This window comes from Vanellus vanellus (assembly GCF_965231255.1).
Source record: "Vanellus vanellus genome assembly, chromosome: 1".
NCBI classification, from domain to species: Eukaryota; Metazoa; Chordata; class Aves; order Charadriiformes; family Charadriidae; genus Vanellus; species Vanellus vanellus.
In genome coordinates, this window is record NC_138905.1 from 199206143 (window position 1) to 199229472 (window position 23330).

General features: G+C 40.3%; 1 protein-coding gene across 1 annotated transcript in view; it reads left to right on the plus strand.

The window, feature by feature from the left end:
• FLT1 (fms related receptor tyrosine kinase 1) overlaps window positions 1-23330 on the plus strand; it is a 113910-nt gene that overhangs the window by 20738 nt on the left and 69842 nt on the right. Inside the window, exons 4-10 of the mRNA XM_082498638.1 lie at window positions 5429-5553; window positions 11551-11713; window positions 11801-11937; window positions 13469-13643; window positions 15598-15715; window positions 17713-17882; window positions 18294-18453. Of these exons, the coding sequence (XP_082354764.1) occupies window positions 5429-5553; window positions 11551-11713; window positions 11801-11937; window positions 13469-13643; window positions 15598-15715; window positions 17713-17882; window positions 18294-18453 (1048 nt within the window). The remainder of the gene's footprint in view (window positions 1-5428; window positions 5554-11550; window positions 11714-11800; window positions 11938-13468; window positions 13644-15597; window positions 15716-17712; window positions 17883-18293; window positions 18454-23330) is intronic.

A 23330-nucleotide genomic window follows, 5' to 3' on the forward strand; every position in this document is an offset into this window, starting at 1 on the left:
CTAGAATGTCAGACACGTCCACTAGTTTTGGATATTTGTCTCGAGATGTGTCTCAGGTTGGAGAGTCCAAAATGAAGAGCGTTAGCATTAGTGAATGGTTGCAAATGCAAGCCTTTGAAGTGCGAAAACATCTGGGGGTTTGAGTGCGTTTTCAGACTCTAGAGTTGCATTCTGCAAGTGCTGAGCATGTGGCATCTCCTTGGGAGGTTCACTTGTTGACAGATAGTTGGATCCAGCCCCAGAACTGACATGGATTTAAGATTTAGCTTGAATGGATTGACTCCTGTAATCCTAAAGGCACTATGTTGCAGAACAGGGAGGGCATCTGAAGAGATCCCCAAAAAGGTCTCTTAAGATCAGAAGCGTCCAAGTCAAAATAATTCAACAGGTGAAAAAAGCAGTAAGACAAAACACCCTGAAAGCTAACAGAAAGGGAGATTTTCTTCTTTTCCTTTTTCTTATTCATAGATAATGTACTGACAGAAGAACCTGCTGAGGCCTGGGGAACTCTTCCTCCCCTGTGCCTTTTTTCTGTCTTTGCTTTTGGCACAGTTTTAACATATGAGCGGTACAGTTTTGGCTTGCGCTGTCAGACTCAATAATATGATAGTGCTTCTGTTATGAAAAGGAAACTAGTTGAAATTAAACTATGCTACAGCTGTATCAAGTATGCGGACACATTTTTAGTGGCTAATGAGGTTCCTGTTACAAAACGGAGCCCTCTAGGACTTGCTGACGTCAATCACCTATAATTGCCACGCTTTTGTCATTGTGTGTACATGGACCTCGCATCATAGTACATTGTGTTGAGCAGAGCATGTGTGGCTGCTTTGGCAGCATCAAAGGCCATGCACTAAGGCCTCCGAGGTCCTTCTTCCTCACCAGGGCTTATAGCTCCTACTGAAACAAAAAGACATTTCCAAGATGAACCATCACAAAGGAGGGATGCATGTGAGAAAGGTTTCCCAATGTCCATTAGTCTTTCTAGAGATTGCTTTCTGAACATAATAATTGCTCTAGTGTGGATTTCCTGGCTAATGTGGGTAAGAATATTTTTCCTTAAGAGTTTTAACTGTGTTTTATGTGTGTTATGGACCTACGTTGATGATAGCATAGTATAACTAGCCCCAAAGGAAAACAAACAAACCCTGCCTAAAAATCACTGTGCAATTATGTTAGCAATGCTTTGTGTCTGAATGTGCTCCAGATATAAAATATTCCCTTTCTCTTTCTTTTTCTCTTTCTTTTTCTCTTTCTTTTTCTCTTTCTTTTTCTCTTTCTTTTTCTCTTTCTTTTTCTCTTTCTTTTTCTCTTTCTTTTTCTCTTTCTTTTTCTCTTTCTTTTTCTCTTTCTTTTTCTCTTTCCTGGACTTCCGTGATTATTAATTCATGTCTCAATTCTTCCTTCAAGGTTTAGAAACCATTTGAATTTGAAGAGTACTATTTTACAGGCTACCAAGAGTCAAGAGTGGAAAAGCCCTTCTTGCAGATGTGTTGTGCTTCCAGATACAGAAAATGGGATTTTTTTTTTCTTAAGGACCTTAGGCACCTACATGTGAGCAGGCTTAATAGGTGCTTTTCCTAGGACATAATTAATCTCAGGGTAAAACAAGCGTTTAAAACAAGTCCTATGGCAGAATTCCACCTTTCTCCGCGGTGGCAACTCTAACAGTTTGGCCACCTACCTCAGTGAGAGATGTCTATGTTTTAGATGTGTAAGTGAGATGAGAGCCACCCTTGGTGTGCAAGGTTCTCCTCCAATTACTTCTGAACAGCCCTACTAATTTAGCTGGGATAAATAAAGTTAGTTATGGTGAGTCCCTACAACTGAAAGGGGAATTTGGCAATTGGCCCATTAATTTTAATGAAGTTTGCATGTCTGTACTTTGGTAAAGACTTTGGTCCTCTACATGTGCACGAGGGAAAAAGTGTTATGTGAATGTGAGGAAACTGTTTTGACTCTTTTAGCCTGAAAAAAAGTCTTAATGATGAGCCAAGTTTAAGTAGGTATTTTGGAAGAACTTCGGAGGACAAACTTTCAGAGATTTCAAGGAGCTCAGACTTTCCTGTAGAGAATTTTCTTCTTGCAAATGTATGTGTAATTACTCTGACTTGCATAGCTCAGATTATTAAAAACAAAACAAACCTAAGAACAGTAGCTGAAGCTTGTGGAGATAAAGAACCTCTCCATCTTTTCTGAATTTGGCATTTCAGTGTTGGCTAATTTAGTTGTTTGTGCAAACCCCATAAATAGCCTAGACAAGTTACTGATACCAGACATAATATTGCTTGTGTTAAGTCTCTTATCAAGTTTGTATCTGGCTGCCAACCAGCTTAATAAAAAGCTGCTATTTATGTTCTTTAACAATATAGCAAGTGACCTTCATGGATTTTGTGATTTCATGAATGCTTTTTGTGGTTTCATGTTGATTGTAACGGAGAGATATTGTGAGGAACACAGTCAAACCAGCACACAGTCATTAATTCCAGGCACAATTTAAAAATACACTAAACTTACTTTTAAACTAACCTTTAGCATATGCCAATATTCTGGCTGTCCATCTTTCATTTTGCTACCCTTACAGGCAGGTCTGAAAAAAAAAAAAAAAAAAAACAACAACCAAACAAAAAAAAAAACCCCAAAACCCTCAAAAACCAAGGTCAACCATCTTGGATCTTCCATTCCAAATCCTGATGGAGCTGAATGTGTAACTTGGATGTGGTCTTCAAGATAGGTCAATCCATGATGTTTCTTTTATGTCTAGAGCTTTGTGAACATAAAAATGAGTAAAGCTGGCCCAGAAGACTGCTAGCAGGAGGTTAAGTCATCCCAGATGTGCTGCCAGCCAGCTGTTCAGGGAAGGATGGCATTTACCTCAGGAGGAACTGGGAGGAAATGTAGCAGAAGCCACTGGCAATAGGTAGGGCTATGATGAGAGGGAAAGAGGGGAAAAAAGAAGCAAGGAGTGCTATTATTTGAGGGACAGAAGGGTTCCACATCGTTGGCGTACCCTGCCAATGTGGCATAACCGGCCCTGGGGCTACTGTGGGTTCAGCTTTGCCTGATCCAGGCTGGTTGACCCTGCACGAGATTCTGGTCTTGAGGCACCGAGAGTATCCCCTTATGGCCATTAAGACGGAAGGAGAATAAAATCAAAGGGAATCAGGAAAAGCCTCCACACTCATTATGAAAACAAAACTGTGCTAGGAAACATGATGCGTATTTCTTTTAATCAAAAGCAGGAAGACATTTGGAGCACTTGGGGCCATCGATTGCCCTCTGGCCCATGGCGGAAGTCCCCGGTGATGTCAATGGGAGCTCTGCACGCGAATAGCGGGGGCACGGAGACGCCTTGGCGTACCACTGAAGGGAGTATACCAAGAAAGGCAGTGACTGAGCTTTAAAACCTACCAAGAGCAGCCAGGGCATTTAGTTGACTTTTATGGAGCACTTAATAGACTTCTCCAGGCGCGAACGTGCGTTTCCATTGAAGAAGAAGGAAAAAAAAAAAGGCAAACGCAGTGTTTTGTGCTTGTTTCCTGTCCCTGCCTTCGGATGGGCAGGAATCCTGCAAGGTCTGAGTTGCACAGCCCCCACTGCCTCAATATTGGCATCAGTCAGTGGTGACACTGTGTCTGCAGACAGCTCCGGTAGTCCCCAGAACAGTTCTTCCTCACACTTGTAATGATCTGGAGATTATGATACAGGAAACTACTTTGCAAAGCTTGCTGGTTTTGGGCAGGAGCTCTTAATTTTGTGACAAAGATGAACGAGTCTTTGGGGAGAAGTAAATCCGTTTGGCTGGTGATGTTAAGGGGCAGGTGACCTCTTCTGCGGCTGCAGCCCCTGAAACAAAAAAGGTTCTTTTCACCATGCTACAAACAGGTTCATTCTTGGTCTTTCCTTGAATCGTACTGCAGAGGAAACGTTCGCCCAACCAGTCCTTAGGGTATTTTTTTATTACATACGCATCCTCTATTACTCATAAGTTCCTTTTGCGATCTCAGTGGACATTTAACACCTATTATTAAATAAAGCATTGCGGCTTTTATTTCAGAAAGTTTGTGTAACGGTTTCATTAAACCTCCTTAGGAAAACTTTTTCCATATCCTGGTGCACATCTGAGATACTCTACCTTAGGATTCTCCCGAATATAAATTAGAGTAGAATTTGCTTCTCTTCCTGTTTGATGTAAAAATATTATTGCATGTAATAAGAAAAGAAGATCCTAAGGGCAGAACAGTTTTATGACACCGGGAAGTGCAGATCATACTTTTGAAAGAGAAGCAAAAGTAATGTATTGGAAGAACTACTAGAGTGAACACATGTCAACAACAGAAGTCTGGGACCAGAACACTTGAATAAAGTATTACAATTTGAGGTTTTATGAGGGGTCAATTCTTGCTAGCTTTACTCAGTTCTTTTCCAAGGAATATGTCCATTGTTATTTGTAAGATTGTTTTTGACTAAGTGAAAATACTAGGTTTTGCCTGAAAAAACACTGGAACTGTAGATAAGCAAGGCATTTAAGATCTGAACGTTCTGCTTTTTAAAGAGTTAAAAACCAAACCTTATGTGAATTTTGAGGTAGTCTGTCTGCAATGTGAGTCAAACCGAACCTTCAGATCTGAACACCTGCAAAGAAGATTTGGAGCCAGAGCCTGTGGCTTGAGCCCCTCTTTGTTAAGCGGTCCAAACAATAGCAGCAGCAATGTTCCCTGTTCCCAGCGCAAGCTATTTATGACAATGCCCTTTGTTAAAGGGATTGTTCGAGGGACGGTAAATTACTCTGCCAAGCTTTAGTTATTGAGTCGAACGGAACGAATGTTTTCCTGGCATTTTCATTTACCTTGTCACTTACAAAAGAGACATATAGGTATTGTGATAGTGGGAAGGAGAAGAATAATTAACTCTCGCTAGTCTGTATTCTCAGGGTTGAGAATATGGCTGGATTATCACAGTAGATTCTTTCTCCTGGTGAAGTCAGCGTGAGTTTTTTCCATCAATTTCCTTGCAGAGAGCAGCAGCGTGTCCTGTTTAGGGGTTTCCTGGTAAGTGAATTTCAGTCACTTCCCATCAAATTATTTCTCCTGGCGATAATAAAATAGAAATGCCCTGAAATAAGAAACACATCCCTCAACAGTAGAGGCGATGCTGTAATGGGAAAAAATGTACTTTAACTCTCCTGGATTTTAAAGGGGATACCAAAGTACTGCTATTGATATTGAGTGAAAAATCTCAAATATTCAATAGTGTTTTACTAAACTTGTTGGGATAAAAGTAAACAGAAGAGTGATTTGAGGACTTTGTCTATCTTATGTTATGGACAGGGTTAGTCAGCTCTTTCAAGACTGTATGCACCATTACAATTTCCATACACTGGCTTAAGAGCTCAGATATTAATGTTTTTCTTTTTCTTTTCTTGCAGATACGGGCAATCCATTTGTAGAGATGCACAGTGATATACCTAAAATAATACACATGACGGTGGGAAGAGAAATGATTATTCCATGCAGAGTCACGGCACCAAATATTGCTGTTACTTTAAAAAAGGTACCTCAATCCAAGCATGCTATGAAGGTCTTATTGTGATGACGCTTTTTGTTTGTTTGTTTGTTTACAACTATTGTAATGCTTTTAAAATATTTCTACAATTCAGTATTTCTTAAACAAGGTTTCTGGATGTCGGTGTGTTTAAGAATATTTCAACCCTGGAGGCTTCGTCTCATATCTTGCAGAAGGGCTTCATCAAATCTCTTAGACTGGATAGGATTTTTCTGAAGAAACTTAAACTTTTCATACCATTTTATTGAATTTTCACTGACAAAGGTTTCTTAAGACCAGGAAGGAATTTCTTGTTAGGAGAAGAGATTTCCTCCCACCTCTTCCCCTGCCCTTCCTCCCCTTTCCTCTTCTGTCCTCTGGAACTGCCGGTAAGTGCAGTCCCTTGAGACTTGCTGGGGCTGTACAAGGATCTCAGCAAGCCTTTGCCCTACCTCACGCCCACCAGCGACTTTGCTGCTTACTTTTCCATACAGAGCACTTATCGTCAGGCATGGGGTGGCTTCTCTCCATAGGGAAACTTCGAGATGGTGGGGGCAGTTTTAGAAAATCTAGACATTTTTCATGTTTTGGGTAAACCATTTCTTTCCTAGGTTCCTTGAGAGTTACATGAACAGCTAACTGACCTGTATGTCTGTAGTAAAGTTATTGGTATCAAGGCAGAAGAATGGTCCTTCTTTTTATAAATTTCCTTTCTTTGGCTTAAAAATTAGGTGGAGGTGCCAGTGATGTTTTGTAGGGGGAGGTCTGTACGTAGTGCATAAATGTTTGTCATTGTAACGTGGAAAATAAATTTGTCTTTTTATAGCATAACATGCAATTGCCAAATAATATCACTGTAAGATGCTTATCTAGATCAATACGAGTCTTTGATTCCTCATAGACTATAGAGTTTTACACTAACCACAGGTTTGATCTTGTGTTTTAACTTGACCCTAGAGGTTTACAAACTCTATCCAGCACTGCTTTGTTAAAATAGATACTGATTTTGCCTCGTGTTTTCCACTTGTTAAATCATATGAAAGAAAAGAAAACACAGAGAAAAGAAAGTAATCTGACGTAGGATGTTACTGTAGGTGTGCATACCCACATGTTTTTCCTGCAAGAAGTGCACCAGGGGTGGATGATGCACAAGATTCTGTGGCTATAGAATTAAAAGTAGATGAGGCTTGGATTTCCTTCGGATGGATGTTGTAAAGCGGAAACTTATTTGGGCACTGTATTGTCGCATCTGAAATCTCAGCATATTAAAATCCTAACTGAGAAAATTCCTGTCAGGTTTCTCTCTTATTAAACAATATAAAAATATCTTTTTTTCTTCTTATTTGGACAAGATCGAGACATATCTACTCTCTTTTTTTTCGTATCAATTTGTCTTTAGCTTGGGGTTGTGGTGTAAGATGCATCTTTACACCATCAAAACCAGATGTAATACTCTGGGAAGGAGAAAGAGGAGGTGGAGCCAAGTCTTGAAAGAAAGGATTGGTTGCTTACATGTTTTGCATTCCAGGAAAAATAAATGTGTTCCCTAATTCATCCCAGAATTTCCTGAAGTATGTAAGCTACAATGCATTACATCATATCTTACTTTATTTATCATCTGTGACACCCATGTATGAAGATTCCAGCAAGATTTTGCTCACATAGCAATTAAGAGATGTGATAAATGCATTTCACAGCTGCAGGCAAACTCCTTCTGGAGAGCTGGCAAAAGCTATTCTGTGTTTTCCATTTAGTAATAAAGGAAGAAGTCAGTGTCCCCATAATGCAGTCCTCTGGAGCTGGAAAGAAAATCCCAGCATTAGAGTCATTAGACTCAGCATTCTATATTTCCAGGAAGTCAAAATACGGAATATTTTTTGGTACTCTCTCTTTTCTGAAAGGACTCGTTGGGACACTTGCATGAGCATGTTCCAGCATTTTGTTCCTGTGCAGCGCTGCTTCTTATTTTCAGCGGACCAACGTGGAGAAGGTTTATTGTCCATCTTCAACACTACAAATACTTTTTTTAATAAAACTGCATCTTTACCTTAGTCAACCCTTTTTGAGATACTGTGTTGCTCTAACTTCCAGGCTGAACATCTGTACAAATTGTATTCTATAGCATGGCAATCATATACAACGTAGGAGGAGTCTTAAAAATCAAGAAGCTAATAAAACAGGGATCAGGAAATGGGGATGGAGCTTTTAATTCCTTCAGGTCCTGTTATAAACTATAACTGCACCAGCTGATGGCCCTTTCTCTTCTTCATCATATGAAGACCTGTGAAATCAATTGACAGTTTGGATCTAATTCTTAATAGGCAGACATCGAGAACCTCTGAAATGATTGTTCCTATCAATATGATTCTGGCGGTCTCATTCAAGATCCCTAAAATAAGATAAACCATATTGCAACGAAGGTATGCACTTCTCTTGCCTCTTTGTTTGTTCGTATTTTGCTAAACAGAGAAAGCAACACCTTTTGGTACAATGGTTTGATGCCTCTGTTTACTCTCCTTTTGGATTCTCTGTCATAAAGTCAATGACATTCACAGGAATAGAGGTAAATAAGCTTCAGCATAAGGAATAAAAAGAGGAAAAAAAATCCCAAGAGTGTTGAGAGTCACACACCCGACCAGTCTGAATCCTTAATAGTGCCCCCTCAACCTTCCCAAATTGATGGAAGGGGAAACAGGGAAGAAAAGACAAGCATTCAAAACTCTAATGTACATTTTTACTATACTTTCAGCTCCCTCTTTGCAATACAATCTGCCTCTGGAGACGTGGAGAACCACAGCTTGACTGTAGACTCTTGACCATATGTATGCACCCAAAACCTTGTGGTAGTACTGTGTTAATGCCAGCGGGTACCAAAAAGGTTCAGTGGTTGGTGCTGAGCAAAGAAGGAGGCACAGCCTATACCAAAGAAACTGAAGTCTAGTTTGAAATAAAGTACAAAGAAGGTAAAAGGCCGAGACTGCACTGGCAGCCACAGCAATGTGGTTCATGCAGATAAGTATGTAGACAGTAAATTCCATGTTTACTGCAGCTGTCACAACAAATTGATTCTTTGAATGCCTCTGACTATCTGCTGGTACCCATCTGTAAGCTATTATTTTAGCAGGATTTATCCTCTGCTGCTTCAGTGGAAATCTCACTGCTCCAGCCCTGTGCCTCTTCACAGGTTTTCTACTTCTCTCTGTGATGACCAAAGACCAAGTTTGTTGTCAAGGCCCTGAACTACATTAGCTCTGCTCTGTGTGGGGGATGGACCAGGTGACCTGTTGACATCCCCTCCAACCTACATTATTGTGTGATCCTCGGATCCTTTGTCCCGTACCATCCATGGAGTGATCATCATGGTGACAACGCTGTGTCTCTAGGTGGTGGCCTGGAAGCTGGTTTGGGGCAGAGAAAGGCAACTGGGCTTTTCTGAGAGTGGGGAAGTCATCTGAACCAGTGGGGTTGGGAGAGGAGAACAGTGTGGAGGAGAGCTGGGTAAGAAACTGAAGCAAGTTAGGACAGAGGGTACAGCTGTGAAGGGCCGTGAGGGTGAGCACCAGCCACCACCCTTTGTCTCTTCTGAGACAAAATCCTGGTATTTCCACCCTCTGAAAGGGACTTGTTGCAGTAGCTTGTTTCCCCGACTTAGCCAGAGACCAACAGTGTCACTGTGGTCTTCTGCTAGTCAAGTCATAGACTGCAGTTTTTTAAGCATTCTGTACAGTAAACTAAAAATGTCAATTTATGCTTTTGGGTGTGAGAGTGTACAACTTTTTAGTCTCAAAGCTGCAAAAAGCTACAGCAAAAGGATGTAGCTCTAGCTATTTTTGAGGGGTGTCAGATGAGTAAACTGTGCAGATTTGCCTCCAGGGCAGGCGAGTCTGTTGGGTATATAGACAACCAACAACATTTGGTGTTGTAAAACCAGATCATATTTATGAGCACTTTATTTCCAAGGGCCCGACACTTCCTGGGTGCTTTGGTTACTTTCCCATTCCTGGAGTAAGGCTAATACAAATTCAATAATCCATCAATTAACTAACTAATGTGAAGTGAATGCATTCCCTGAGAAATGTCAGTCTGGGGAGGCCCTGAGGCTCTGACTTGACTCTTTCTTCATGGTATATATGAAAACCTATAGAGGAATACACCCAGAAATAGTTTGGTTTCCACCAAAGCAGCAAGGAAAATAAATCCAGTTGAAGCCCTTGAAAGCATACCCATGAACTAGTTAAACAAAAGCTTGAATATTTGTTTTATTTAGAACAGAAATGGCAACAGAGCTCTTAAGAGTCCAAGATATTGTTGAATGGTAGCCAGCAGGCTATAATGTAATGGGCTTTGCTTGTGTGTGTGTGTGCAACACACACTTCCCCTGTGATTTGCATGCTTATTATAGCGTCTTATCAGCTGTTGTAAAGATAAGGAATTCTACCACAGCATTTTGTGCTCTGTAATTGTTGTTCATTTGATTCATCGTGCATTTCTGTTAGAGGAAATGGCATGAGATGAGCGGAGGTGATGTCAAGGGCAGCTTTCGGCGTGTGCTGAGCAGGCAGCATCGAGGGTGCCGTGTTTTGGAGAGGCACTGTGCCACGCAGGAAGGTGCCCGGCAGCCACGCTTCCCCCAGCCTCTGGCAGCCACCCATGCTGGCTTTGGCCGTAGGAAGGAGAGGGCTGGCCAGCTTACAAGTCCTCTGCTCAAATAAAGAGGATCGAAGGGTGAGACTGGGTGCCCAGGGAGAGGTGATGGGCTGCAAGGTGCACAGTTGACCCCGAGGTCTTTGCTTAGGGCACTAATTCACTCAAACTCTGCTATGTGCCATCTTTAAAAATGTTATTTTTACCATAAAACCAGGCTTTATAAAAGTAGAGTCACATCCAGGCTTTGTACTCATGGCTGATCCCTGCGTTATCCAAATGGTGGCATTTATTCCATTCATAAGGTATAACAATGGTATGAAAACAAGAGGTCTTGTCTGAGCTTCAGTGCCTATGTCATGGTTTGTCTTTCTGGGGTTTTCTTGATACCTTATTAAAATGGGGCTTAAAACTTAAAGGATCCTAATGTAAAATTTAATTTGTACTGCTGACAAAGTGAACACTTGATCCCATGTGGCAATACTTTATTCTGTATTAGATTGCAGGTCTTAAGTTTAAAAACACTTGATGGCTTTACACGAGTTACTTGTTAGGTCCCTGAGGGATTTAGAAGTGCCAGATTTTTAAAATGTGCTGAGTACTTTTTCTGTGGAAATGTGATGTATTTAGTGTTTCAAGATGTCCTTTTGAAATCTCTAGTCAATATGACTTTCCTCATTCAGTATGATCAGTAGTTCTCAATAAAAATGCCCAAGGAAGCTTTGTGGCTTTAAAATTTGCAAGTTTGCACTTCCTGTTGTATGTAATGACTTAGAGATGTGTACCCTGACCTATCAGCTTTGGCACAGCCATTCATGTCCTTAACTTTTTTCCTTAACTTTTTTTTTTTTAAAGCAGTCCAGTCCCTTAGACAACATAAACGTGAGAAGCGTCAGATTGAATCCTGGCAGGAATTTGTTAAAGGCATGAAATGACAGCAAATTAAGTCCATTTGTCACCTCCATTGAAAAATCTGTATTTGTGTCTTGGTGGTGAAACAAGGATACTTAATTGCAAAGGTTTGCCAAGACGAGCACTTTAGCTGCCAACCAGGAGCCAACAGAATAGCAGCCCAAGCGCTGAGGCTAATGATAGTGTCAATCTATTGTATCATAAATTACATCCTGTTATAAATAATGAAATCTTGGAAACAAATAAAACATTCACATTCTTCACCCAGATTTTTCCTCCGTTTTGTGATGAAAACGTGACTTGAAAAATCTGCACAATTAAATGTCATCCTTTCTACTTTGATTGGCATTTTTTAGGGTGTTTTTTTCCTGTTCCTTTTTATTAGGCTGCTTTGATTAGAGAGTGGCGTGAGTGTGAGCTGTTTTTATGATGCGTGTTTGACACTTCCAGATTCCACGAGAAACCCTGATTCCTGATGGCAAGACAATAATCTGGGACAGCATGAAAGGCTTCAGAATACCTAAGGCAACCTACAGATTCATAGGGCTCCTGAGCTGTGAGACGACCATTGGCGGACACAAGTACAGCACAAAGTACCTAACGCACCGTGAAAGTAAGTAGTGCTCTCCACTCCCCATCCTTCAGAAAGCACTCTGCCCTGGTGGCGCTATTCACTTTTCTTTCTCTTCATCGTGTGCAGCCAACACAATTTTCGATGTTCAGTTAAGCACCCCGCGTCTTGTCAAGTTGCTGAAAGGAGACAGCCTGGCAATTAACTGCACTGTCACCGCAGCCTGGAACACCAGAGTGCAGATGACGTGGACTTATCCTGGAGAGGTGAGTGCTGTGGCTGAAATGAAGAATCCGGGTGTTTCCCATAGATCACGCTGCATCTAGCATCCTGGCAGGAATTTTGCCTCAAAATGTTTGCCATGGTTCGCATTCCACCGTTTTGACCCTTGCTGACATGTCTTTAGAGGTTTCTTTTTTTTTTTTTTTTTTGTCTTTCTGGTGCTTAATTGAGTAAGTAAACATGTTTACACAATCTACTCCGTTTATATTGCATAATTGCGAGTGAACGCTAGAGTTGTTTCGTCCCTGTGAGCTTCTTTTCAACCTGGAAAAAGGGTAGAAATTTATCACCCAGTCCCAGGCAGGGACAATCTCTTGTGACAGAAACGTTTTCAGTGAGGCTGTCTTTCTCAACACATTCAAAGACTGGCAGACAGTCAGGCACCCAACTCGAGTATGTTTAGAAAAGATATTTTGATTTAGCTAGCCAAAATCTCATTTGTTAAGTGTCACATGAACAATCCTCTTGTTTTGACAACTACAGGAATGATCTTGAATGTGCTTCTCCTCCCCCTGCGTTGGGAGCATCCTCATAAATATTTGTCGCTTACAGAATAACTGCCAGGGAGTCCGTGTAAAGCTGATAAGAAATTTGACATTAATTTAAGGTTTACAACTCCCATTCCTTTCATGTCAGTTTGATTTATGCTGATGATTCAAGTCAAGATCATTTATTATATCACTCGTGCCTAATCACAAGCTAAAATTATGATTACATTATATAGGGAAGATTAATGCAATCATTTCTTGCATATTGTAGCCATTTTTCCTGACATTTTTTCACCTCAGAAATAAACGACTTAGCAACAAGAAATACTCTAAAGGTATTATACTGCTCATTGATGTCTTACCAAGCCCTAGCCGGGCACCACACTTGTGAAATTCTACTTTGTTGTTATTTGGATGGTAACTGGAGGGTGCTCAGTGTTTATAAAACACCAGCGATGTCCTGGGTTAAATAAACTTTGAGGCCAAAGGCTGAGGGGGAGTTGCAGGAAATAACTCCTCAGACTCACATTATCTCCAGTTCCACCCTGTTATTCCCTTGCCAAATTTAGTCCCTTTTCCATCTATAGCGTTTCCAGAATTCTCCCCTTCTTGTCTTAATGCCCTCTTCTTCTATACATCTGCTGCCTATGGACACTGAATCCAGGCACCAAACTATGCGGCAGTGGCTCCGGGGATTTTTACAAGTGATGCTGAACAAGGAGCAATGGGGAGCTGGGCGTATTGGTATGGCAAGCCATACAGAAAGGATGATCTTCATCCGGAAAGAACTAGTTTGGATGCTACAACAGCTTTGGTGAAGATAGGAATGAATTGCCATATGATGTCACTTGTAATTTTTATTGTTGACCTTCTGGAAATGTTACACGTTTTTTGCATGTCTGTGCTGTACAGAGGGGTCCGGGTTTTTTTATTAAGGTATGGTGGCAGTGCAGAAAAAAAAATAATCTTAATAATCGTGAAAAATTGGTTTGATTAAGCTCTTTCTGGTTCATTTTTGCTTTTATAGGCAAGGAAGAGAGGTTCTGTAATGCAGCGCATTGACCAGAAGAATACAGAAGCCAATATTTTTTACAGTATCCTCGTTGTTGACAAAGTGCGCGATATTGATAAAGGCCAGTATACCTGCCACGTGAAGAGCGGGCCATCAATCAAAGCTGTTAACACAACGGTCATCGTTTATGGTAAGAAATGTTGCGGGTTTGTAGCATACTGAGTGCTCGTGGGCCAAGTTCAGTCATACGATAGCTTGACACAAAGTGGAAGTTAATTTATAGCAAATTCATCATTGGTTGGAAAAGGAGGGAGACAAGAGACAATATGTTCCTTTTCTTCCATTTCTGTTTTGTATTGTTGGCAGTAGACATGTTAATGTTCAGGTAGGTCATTCTTTTCTGCTAAATACTGTGATGACCCTGTCCTCAGTCAGTTCTGGCAGAAGCAATCGGTTAAACTATAGTTTGCAAAAAAACCCAAACGTACAGGTTGAATATAAATAGAAGAACACCACTTCCTCTTCTATGGTACTTATTATTGTTTTCAATGAAAAATAAAGAAGAAATAGATACAATAGCTCTACACAGAGCAGGTAGCTGTTAGACCGTTCCAAAAAAAAATGAAACAAGCACAAGATACTGCAACTCATTAATGTGGTTTTACAGTGAGAGACTTAAATGAGTTCCCTGTGGTCTGCCTGGGCCTTCTGTGAGATCTGGAAATTTCTGGTGTTATTTCAAATTTATTTGAATTAGGATTTTTGTGCATTGGGACTTTAGGAGAAGCTACCTTCTTTGTGGCATCCTGCTACAATTAGGACTATCCAGGAGCTTTACAGCATCATTGGTATTAAAGATGAAGAATTTGGTGGGTGTCTTCTACAACAGATGTCTTGTGCTCAGAATATTGATTTATTCCATATTTTCAGTGGTCTACCTTTTCTCTCCCATCTGAAAGTGTGGACTAAGCACCCCATGTTGGTATTCTTAGAGAGTATTTCTGTCCATTTTCTCAGTTGGATTAAGTCACTGGCAGCATAGGATGAATCATGATATCCACTTATTATATTCTTAAACAGATAATCCTGACACTGTAAGAGATCGAGTTTTAGATTAAAATTAGTCAGAGAAGCTGGAACTGTTGAGGCTAGCCTGTAAACGCATGCTCACATAAGTCCCCGATGGGCAGCAGTCCCACCTATGGAATACCCATATTAGAAAGAGCCTGTGTGGATTAGGGTTTGCAGAATCAGGTTGTGTCTTTAAGTATAACCTGACTTGTGCAATTAAACTACTGATTTATCTTGTGCAAGTTATTTTCAATGTATGTGGCAAGTGTGATTAAATATTGCGCTTGTTTATACATATCCAACATCCTTAGGCAGTCCATTATGTGAGTAAATATTGCAGGTACTGTCAAAAGGACACTCAAACAATTTTTCATGTTTTGAAAGTTCTATTTTTCTTGGGTGCATTTGTAAAAAAACCCAATTTTTTTCAATATATTGTATGAATACTCTGTTTTATTTCCTCTGGTGAAACCCACCAACTTGCCAGAGAGTTTGAAATACAGGGCAGTACAACTGGAAAAGAACAAATTCCAGCAGGTTGAGATTGTTCCAAAGAAGTGATAAAGATTTGTTTGTTTGATGAAACAGCTGTTTATCGACAATACAGCAAGTTTACTCCTTTTCCTTTGCTGTTTCTCTGAAGATCCCTTAAATCCTCTCTGCCAGAATATTTTCTTTTGGAACATTCGTTGATCCTACGCCTTTAGTGGTGGAGGGGTCATCTGCTCATGTAGTTCAGTTTCCCATGTACCATGAACGACCTTATTTATTTTGTGTTGAAACCAGTGCCTTTTCTCCTGACTGAAGCACAATATGGATTTTGGCTAGAGCATCTCTTCTCCAGGCAGATTCATGGCCTGGGAACTGTATCTCAGTTTCTTGTATATTTGTGGTATTCTTCTCTATATTTTATAGATCTCTAGGAGGTTAGGTTTTAGTCTTGCTGTTGCCATGTGTGAACACCAAAATTATTAAAGACCGTTTTTATTTGGATTCCTTTTCTCTTTAGTAGAACAAGTCTTTTTGCAGGTTGAAAATCAGTAATATAGGTGCGCTCTTTTTCTTTGTTTAAGATAAAATGTTCATTAATTTGAAGCGTCGAAGAAAAACTGCACTGGAGGCTGTAGCTGGAAGAAAATCCTATCGTTTGTCAATGAAAGTGAAGGCATTTCCCTCTCCAGAGGTTGTATGGTAGGACAACAGTTTCTTCCACATATGCATACTGTATCTCTTCTTAGATGAAAAATAATATCTTGGTGAAATATTCAAATAAGATGCCTTGAAATGGCAACAAACTGGAGGGAATATGGTTGTGGAGTTTTGTTGGAGGTTTCAGGATTATCCTGGGTTTTAACAATAATATTCTGTGAGAATACTATCTCCATTTTGCAAATGTAAAAAGGAGGTCTGGAAAGTTTAAAGCTCATATCTTCAAATATGTTAAATATATCTCCTGTTGAAATCAATGGACGCTCTACAACGTCTCTACCAACCTTGACTGAAGTGTTGCATCCAACTTCACTCACACCTAGATATGAGACCTAAACTCACATTTTGCACATTAGGAAAAAGAAAAAGCAGCTTTACTTAAAATAGCTCTCTGAGTTGAGTCATACAGACATGCGCTAGTAAAAAAGCAATGGAAGTTTGTTTTATTATGTGGCGATCTGCAGGCTGTAGATCGACTTTAGTGACTGGAGCGTTGACTTTGGCTCACGTATACCGTGCTAAGAAATCTTTTGAACAGCTTTTTGTACGCACTCAAACCACTTTTATATTAAACAATGTTATCTATTCATGATCTCAATATTTTTTTTTGTTTTGTTTAAATCATTTTAAATACCAGTCGCTCTGGCTCAATTCATTACGCTTTAACAAAGGGTCTATGACAAGACTGATTAAGAAAACAAACCATACACACATGAACAGTGAGAGTTCGTGTTACTCACAGCCAGCAATTACTTTTGCTCCAAACATTTTGTTTGGTTTTAAAAAACCCTTACATTTATAGCTCCACGTGGAAAATTAAGGGGCAAAAGTGGAGCTGATGCTAGCCATTTATACAGTATTTTCTGTTTCTATAATGGTTGAGCTTGATGACTACACATACAGATCCAGACTTCTGAAATAGAAAAGTTCCATTTAAACAAGATTTTTAATTTTTTTTTTTATTTATCACTGTGAAGTTGGTGAAACACTGGAACAAGTAGTCTAGAGAGGCTGTGGAGTCTCGATCCCTGGAGATATTAAAAAGCAGACCGAAAATGGTCTTGGGCAACCTGCTGACCTTGCTTTGACCAGGGGGTTGGACTAGGTGGTCTCCAGGGGCCCTTTCAGCCTCAACTGTTCTGTGGTTCTGTAAAATACAGACACAGTGAAAAGCCTAAATCCACAGTCCTTAGACCCAACTCTTAGTGCTTGTCTAGTAACTGTAAGAGTTTTCTGTAAACACCTACTAAAATTTGTGCATCATTTTAATCAACTCTGTCATTATAGTGAAACTCTGTTGCACTCTTCTTCTAACATCACGTCAACTTTCATACAGCAACTGACTGAAATGTGCTTTACACTGTGTTTTAGACTTTGAAGAAAAATGTTGTGCTTCTTCCGGAATCTGTGTGTGAGCAACAGTTAGTACTTTCTATGTTGATTTTCTGTTATCTTTAAAAACATTCACCTGATAGCAGGATATCTGATTCTTAAGGGCTTATCTAATCTCCTTACTCTTCCTCTTCCTAAAATCACAGCTGTGCTTAGGCTACTGTAATACTTTGTCCCAGGATGTATTCTGAGGTCATAAAGAAATGGCCAGTGCTGGATGACGCAACCATTTTTTGTGCGAATGACTCTCAGCCAAAATGGTTGTCTTCTAGACTAAATGGCGGCATGAGCACGGAAAACTGGGATCTTCAGAGACAGGGTTGCAATTTTCAGCAACTCTTAAATATTATATAGCCCTGTCAACTCCTTATCAATTTCAATAGGTAGAATGGTATTCTCCAAAAAGTGCTTTATAAATATCAGCAATCTTATTTGTAAGTGAAGAATAAGCCTCTGGTAAACAAAATCTCAGACTGTAAATTCAAATCCTTGCCCAAAGATCAAGAAATGTTGTGAAATGAAATAATGCAGGCAGCTTAAGCAACACTATTATTCAAAATTTTGATTTCTGGAATTCTTTTAAACAGGTTAAAAGATGGGCTACCTGCTGCTGAAAAGTGTGCCCGGTACATGGTTAAAGATTATTCCTTAATTATCAAGGATGTCGCTGAGGAAGATGCTGGAAACTACACTATAATATTGAGCATACGACAGTGGAACTTGTCTAAGAATCTTACAGTCACTCTTACAGTAAATGGTAAGTTTACAGCATGTTCCCACTCTTCTCCTGAACATGTAAATGCTAAATTTTCATTAAGCTAGATTTTCAGTGCGCTTGCACAGCTCAGATCATTGTGGGTTTTCTTACTTTTATGGACCCAAATCCAAGCCCCATATGCAGAGTGACAGACCTATCTCGGAATCAGAAGACGGGCACTGATTTTCACTAGAAGGGTTTCTGTCTTCCACGGTCTGTCTTCCACTTGCTCCTGACGACTTAAATGTGTTACTAACCACTCATCTGACTTGACTTAGGCCTGCTGTTGTCCTTTGTTCTCCTGGGGATTTTTCTTATTACTCACCCTGCAGGAATGTAGTATTTTCATGATCATGCAATACACTCGAAATGAGCTGGTTTTAATCGCTTTCCAATTTTTACGCTTTGCAGTGAAACCCCAGATATATGAAAATGCGGTGTCATCATTCCCCGATCCCAATCTGTATTTACTGGGCAGCAAACAAGTGTTGACATGCACAGTGTATGGCATTCCTCAGCCTAAAATTACATGGATGTGGTATCCCTGTAGACAAAACCATTCTAAAACAAGGTAGGACAGCTTCCTTACTTCTATTTAGCATGTCTTCCCTTACTATTACATTTAAATATTTACTTTTTTACAGGAATAAAGCTTGCCGTAACCATTCCTGAGTTAGTAGAGTTTGTATACTTTCAGTCAATGTATTTTTCAGTAAACATGTAGGCACAATGCAATTTTTTCTACATCATTGTTTTGAAAATGGAGGGCAGAGTTGTTATTTTGTATTGCTGCTTAGGTTTATTTACAGTTCACTACTGTTCATGCATGCAGTGTCCAGAGGCGATAATTGCTTTTTAATTTTTATGAGGGAAGCCTTGCAGACAGTGTCTTGCAAAGTGCACACACTTTCTCATGGAGGAGATTTCCATGCTTTCCTCCATGCGCAGTGATTCCCCTGTGTGGCTTCTTTTGAAATTCAACAGAAACGCATTATGAAGGTCAAATTTTTCTTATGATACATTGACTCATGCATTCAGTTCAGCAAGCCAAATGTGTCCAGCATTTTCCAGATGATATTTCAACAGGGTAAAATATAAATGGCACCATGCAAGCTTACTTGATGCTGATGTGGCACCTAACTAATCCTCTTTTATATTTAAGCTTCTTTTAAACACTGTTTCTTACGATTACAAGTTTGTGTGTTGACTCATTTATCCAAAGCTCTTCCTGAATCATGAAATCTGACACAATCTTAATGATTAACACTCAACCTCCACAATGGCATTAGCGTTAAACTACTATTGGAGGGTTCAAACTTGCGAGGTATTAGGATCACAGCACAACGACGATATTTAAAAACCTAACAACAGTTCAGGAAACAACATTTTTCTCAGTTTTGGTTGAAGTTAATAATTTTACATAGGGTTTAACAACTGTAATGCTTCCATAGAATTGGGTTTTAGTGCCAATCCAGCCAAACATTTAAGCACATTGCCTAACTGCAGGGATACAAGACACCCTATTCAATTAAAGAGGGCAAACATCTTATTTCAAATTAAGGGTGCTTGTAAGTGCTTTGTGATTGGTGAGAGGGTGGTCAGCACTTCCTAGAAGCATACATAGTTTTTCCAATTACGCCTTGCTTTGGGGTTATGCTAATGGATGGATTTCTGTGCCCTTCTCACCAAGAGGTGGCACTAGCAATCTCTCCTTTTGCTGGAATAGGTATAACCTGAAATGCTCCATTTCGAGGACAGGTGAGGGCTGCATTTCCTCTATTTATTATGTTATGTTTATTATGTTCGAAGGCGAAGCTGCAAAATTCCGAGTAGTAATTTATTACTTATAGGTTCAAGGTGTAAGAGAAAAGAAATTGCACCATCTTTTAAGTAAAGAAAACCACTGAAGGGCGCATATGAAAATTTTCAATCTTTGAGTTTCTTTCAAGTGTTTATACATCTAGGCATACACTGGAGAGAAATCACAGTGCGGCACTGACAAAACAGTTGGTTCTTCTTTGGGAGTTGGGGTGGTGCTAGTCTATTGTCAAATATTTCCTTCTGTTAACAAGCACAGATCTGCGCACAAGCACAGCACAGGAGAGCGTGTCATCAGAAATGGAAATTAATATCCGCAAGCAGGTGTTTAATAATGTGCTAAACTGTAGACTCAATCAAATGCTAATTAGAAGTGTGTTTGAGCTGGTGATCAAAGGAGAAATGTAACAATTTGAATCAGCTATTGGCTCTGTTACAAGGTTGTTTCCAGACTTGTTTCCAAATTACCTTCATAATTGTTCTATGACAATTCTCTTTAACCCCCTCCCCTTCCTTCTCCTTCAAATGCTCATTGAAGAAGTTGTCTGGAGAACACCATTTGTAATGCTTTGCCTAAGAGAAGTGGAATGACTCCCTCTGAATAATATGATGTCAGTTAACTATTGCAGAAAGGCAGAAATACCTGCGTAATTACATTTTGTCTCCTGCTCTGGGAAAGGGTCGGAGTGGACTACCTCAGCAGCTGGCACGGCTTGCTCAGGCTGATATCTGTGCCAGTTCAGGTGTTCTCCCTGAAGAACTGGAGAACCCTTTAATCCCACCTATTTCACTCTACCTTCCTTTTTGTGTGAGGGGAGGTTTGCCTAAACAACAGATTTAAGGTGCGTCTACCTTGTGCAGCAGCTCAAAAATGTATCTTATTTTCCCATTATAGCATTTATTTGGATTTACCTGCCCAATGTTAGGTTTCCAAGGCTAAAACGTTGCTCTATTTGTGCTTAAGGAGTGCCTATTTCTGTGCACAGATGTACCTTGTACCTTAAACTGATAAACCCCTACAGGTTACCATTATTTGGCGTATGGCAGAAGGGATTCTCACCAAGTTTCTGATTGCCATTGCCGCTGGAAAGAGCACACACTCTGAGTAAAAAAGACGCTGTTGCTGCAGAGACCTTGCAGTGCACAAATCTGTTTGCGTCAAGATTTATATGTGTGCTCAACTTTACATCACCTGAGTACTATCAGTGCAAGCTGAGGGATGACGCATAGGGCATAAATTAGATGGTTTTATTTCGAAGGACTCTTGCCTATGGGCTCCTTAATAGAAACTATTGGGTTATCTGGCTGCTTCCTTCAATTTCTGTCCAAGACAGTATTTCTGTTTCAAAACTCTAAAAATACCTCAGTGGATTCCATTGCTTTTAAATAAAATGCAGATATATTTTAATGCTTTGTGATTAAGACAATCAATTTGCATAACTCTTCTCTCTACATCATTCAGGCCCGTAACAGAAGGCCAGCCAAATTAAACAGTTTCCATAGTTTCCTGGTAACAAATTAAAAAAAAAATGCTGTAAAATTGCTCAACAAATTTGACTTTTTGGAATGTGCAGAGACCAACATAATTAAAATTCCCTGTTCTTTATTTTCTGTTCAAATTGCTTTGCTTAAACCAAGTCTATTGCCATGAAATAACCTTTTGTTAGCTCGCTATCTAACTAGATGGATAGGTTGAAAGATTCTCTTCTGATGTTCACCCCTGCAAGGAAACATAGAATAGTCAAGAAAAACTGTCTGGTGCACAAAGTAATGTTTTGGGTTTTTTTAAAGCTTATGCAGAGCTAGTAAATTCAGTGATGGCAGGCAAAAAGCAGTAGAAGACGTAAGGAGAGTTAAAATAAAATGCAATTTAAAAATTAAAGATTGATATTTCTTAAATGACTGAGAAACTTCTTTTCTAGTGCTGTCTTACTCCAGCTTACTCTGGTGCTCCGTAGCAGGCGCACATTCCCAGGCTGGGCAGCCCCCGGTAGCTCATTGGATGTAGCAGAAGACGTCCTGCAGTGTCCGTCAGCCTTCTTGGCCTCTTCCTTACCACTGTGGAGTTGTTCTTTCTGGTCGTGTTTTTGCTGAGGTTGGGTTGTCAGCGGAGGAGTGCGGAGGGGCAGCCAGCGGCAGGGCTTGCTGAGGGGCTCCAGAGCCCACCAGGCTGGTCTCCACCACCTAAAGCTCATCAGCTCTGAGGCTGCAGAACGAGCGTCTGCATGCCGGGAACGTGCTTGATGCTAATGGTTCTTGACCTCAATGTCTTCAGCGGGCTTGTGTTTATCTTAAACTGGTCTGGCAGAGATTGCCAAGGAAGGCACGTGGGGTGTTGATATTGCTCAGTGGAAGCACTGGTTTCCTTGGAAGTTGTGCAGTGTCATTTGAGGGCAGTTTCTCTCTCTGGACCTTTCCATGTGGGCAGTGCGAAGACATCTTCATTGTGCTCTTGCCCAAGGTTTGACCAGTCGGCCCTTTAGAAGCTGCAAACAGGTGCAACACTGGAATTTTACCTTAGGTGTTCCAACTGTCCCACCGCCTTGCTGCTTCCCTCTCTCTCTCCTTATCAGTTTTGTTTAGCCTCAAACTGAATATCAGATTATTATTTTACAACTCTGCTGTTACATCAATTTGCACTTTTTTGGCTTTTGGTTTTGTCTGTGTGTGTGTGTGTGTACATGAGGGAGAGAGAAAGATGACAGTATTGTAGAGATGCCTACAAAACCAAAGTTGTTGGAAAAACGTACCTGATTCTCTGCCCCCTTGACTATAGTGTTCAGATATGAACTCTTCTTGATGGTAAAACCACCTGAACGGTGGGTGGGATTGGGAATGAAGAGGCTGAATACCTGAAGTTGAGGACAGAAGCAACAGCAGGGACCGGGCGCTGTGCAGCAATGCCTAAGCTGGTACTGCTGCCGAAGAGCTAACCGTGGGAAACCACGATGTGTGTAGCACTCTGGTGTGTGTGAGTGCTCTTTGAAATCACTACTGATTTAACACAGACTGAGAAGAAGGGAATACTACCTCCCTTCAAGGCTTGTCTGCAGAATAAAGGTAGGGTCACATGCATGATTTTCTACAGAAATGTATCTCCAGCACTGCACAAGGAGGAATAGAATGTGTCGTGGATCTCAGGGACGCAAAAACTAGAGGTTTTCCTTGAAACTTCTGCAGAGATGTGGAAAGCCTGAAACTACCGTAATACAAGTGCATGGCCAGACTCCCACCAGCTTCAGTGAAAGAGGAGGCAGGCCATGTCTGCATAGCAGTCTAATTGCATTTCTGCATTGTTTATGTCAGTATATTAACAAGGGATTGAAAGGCAGAATCATTAGGATGTGCTTGGATAGATTATCAGGGGAAACCAGATTTGGAACATCAGTGAGGTATGTAAAATGAACAAGTAAAGAACAAATGTTAATTGTACTTAATTAGAAATGTACTGAACCACCCAAATTTAATTGTGGATGTCTGCAAACATCGATGCCCATTAGTTTGTCCACAGCGACTGTTTTTGTTCCCCATGCCACCTTCTATTTTCGGGAAGGGGAAGTCTGAGTCCTTAGAGCTGGCAAAAGTAGGTCAGATGCCATTAATAAACAGGTAGTTCAAAAATGCTTTTGT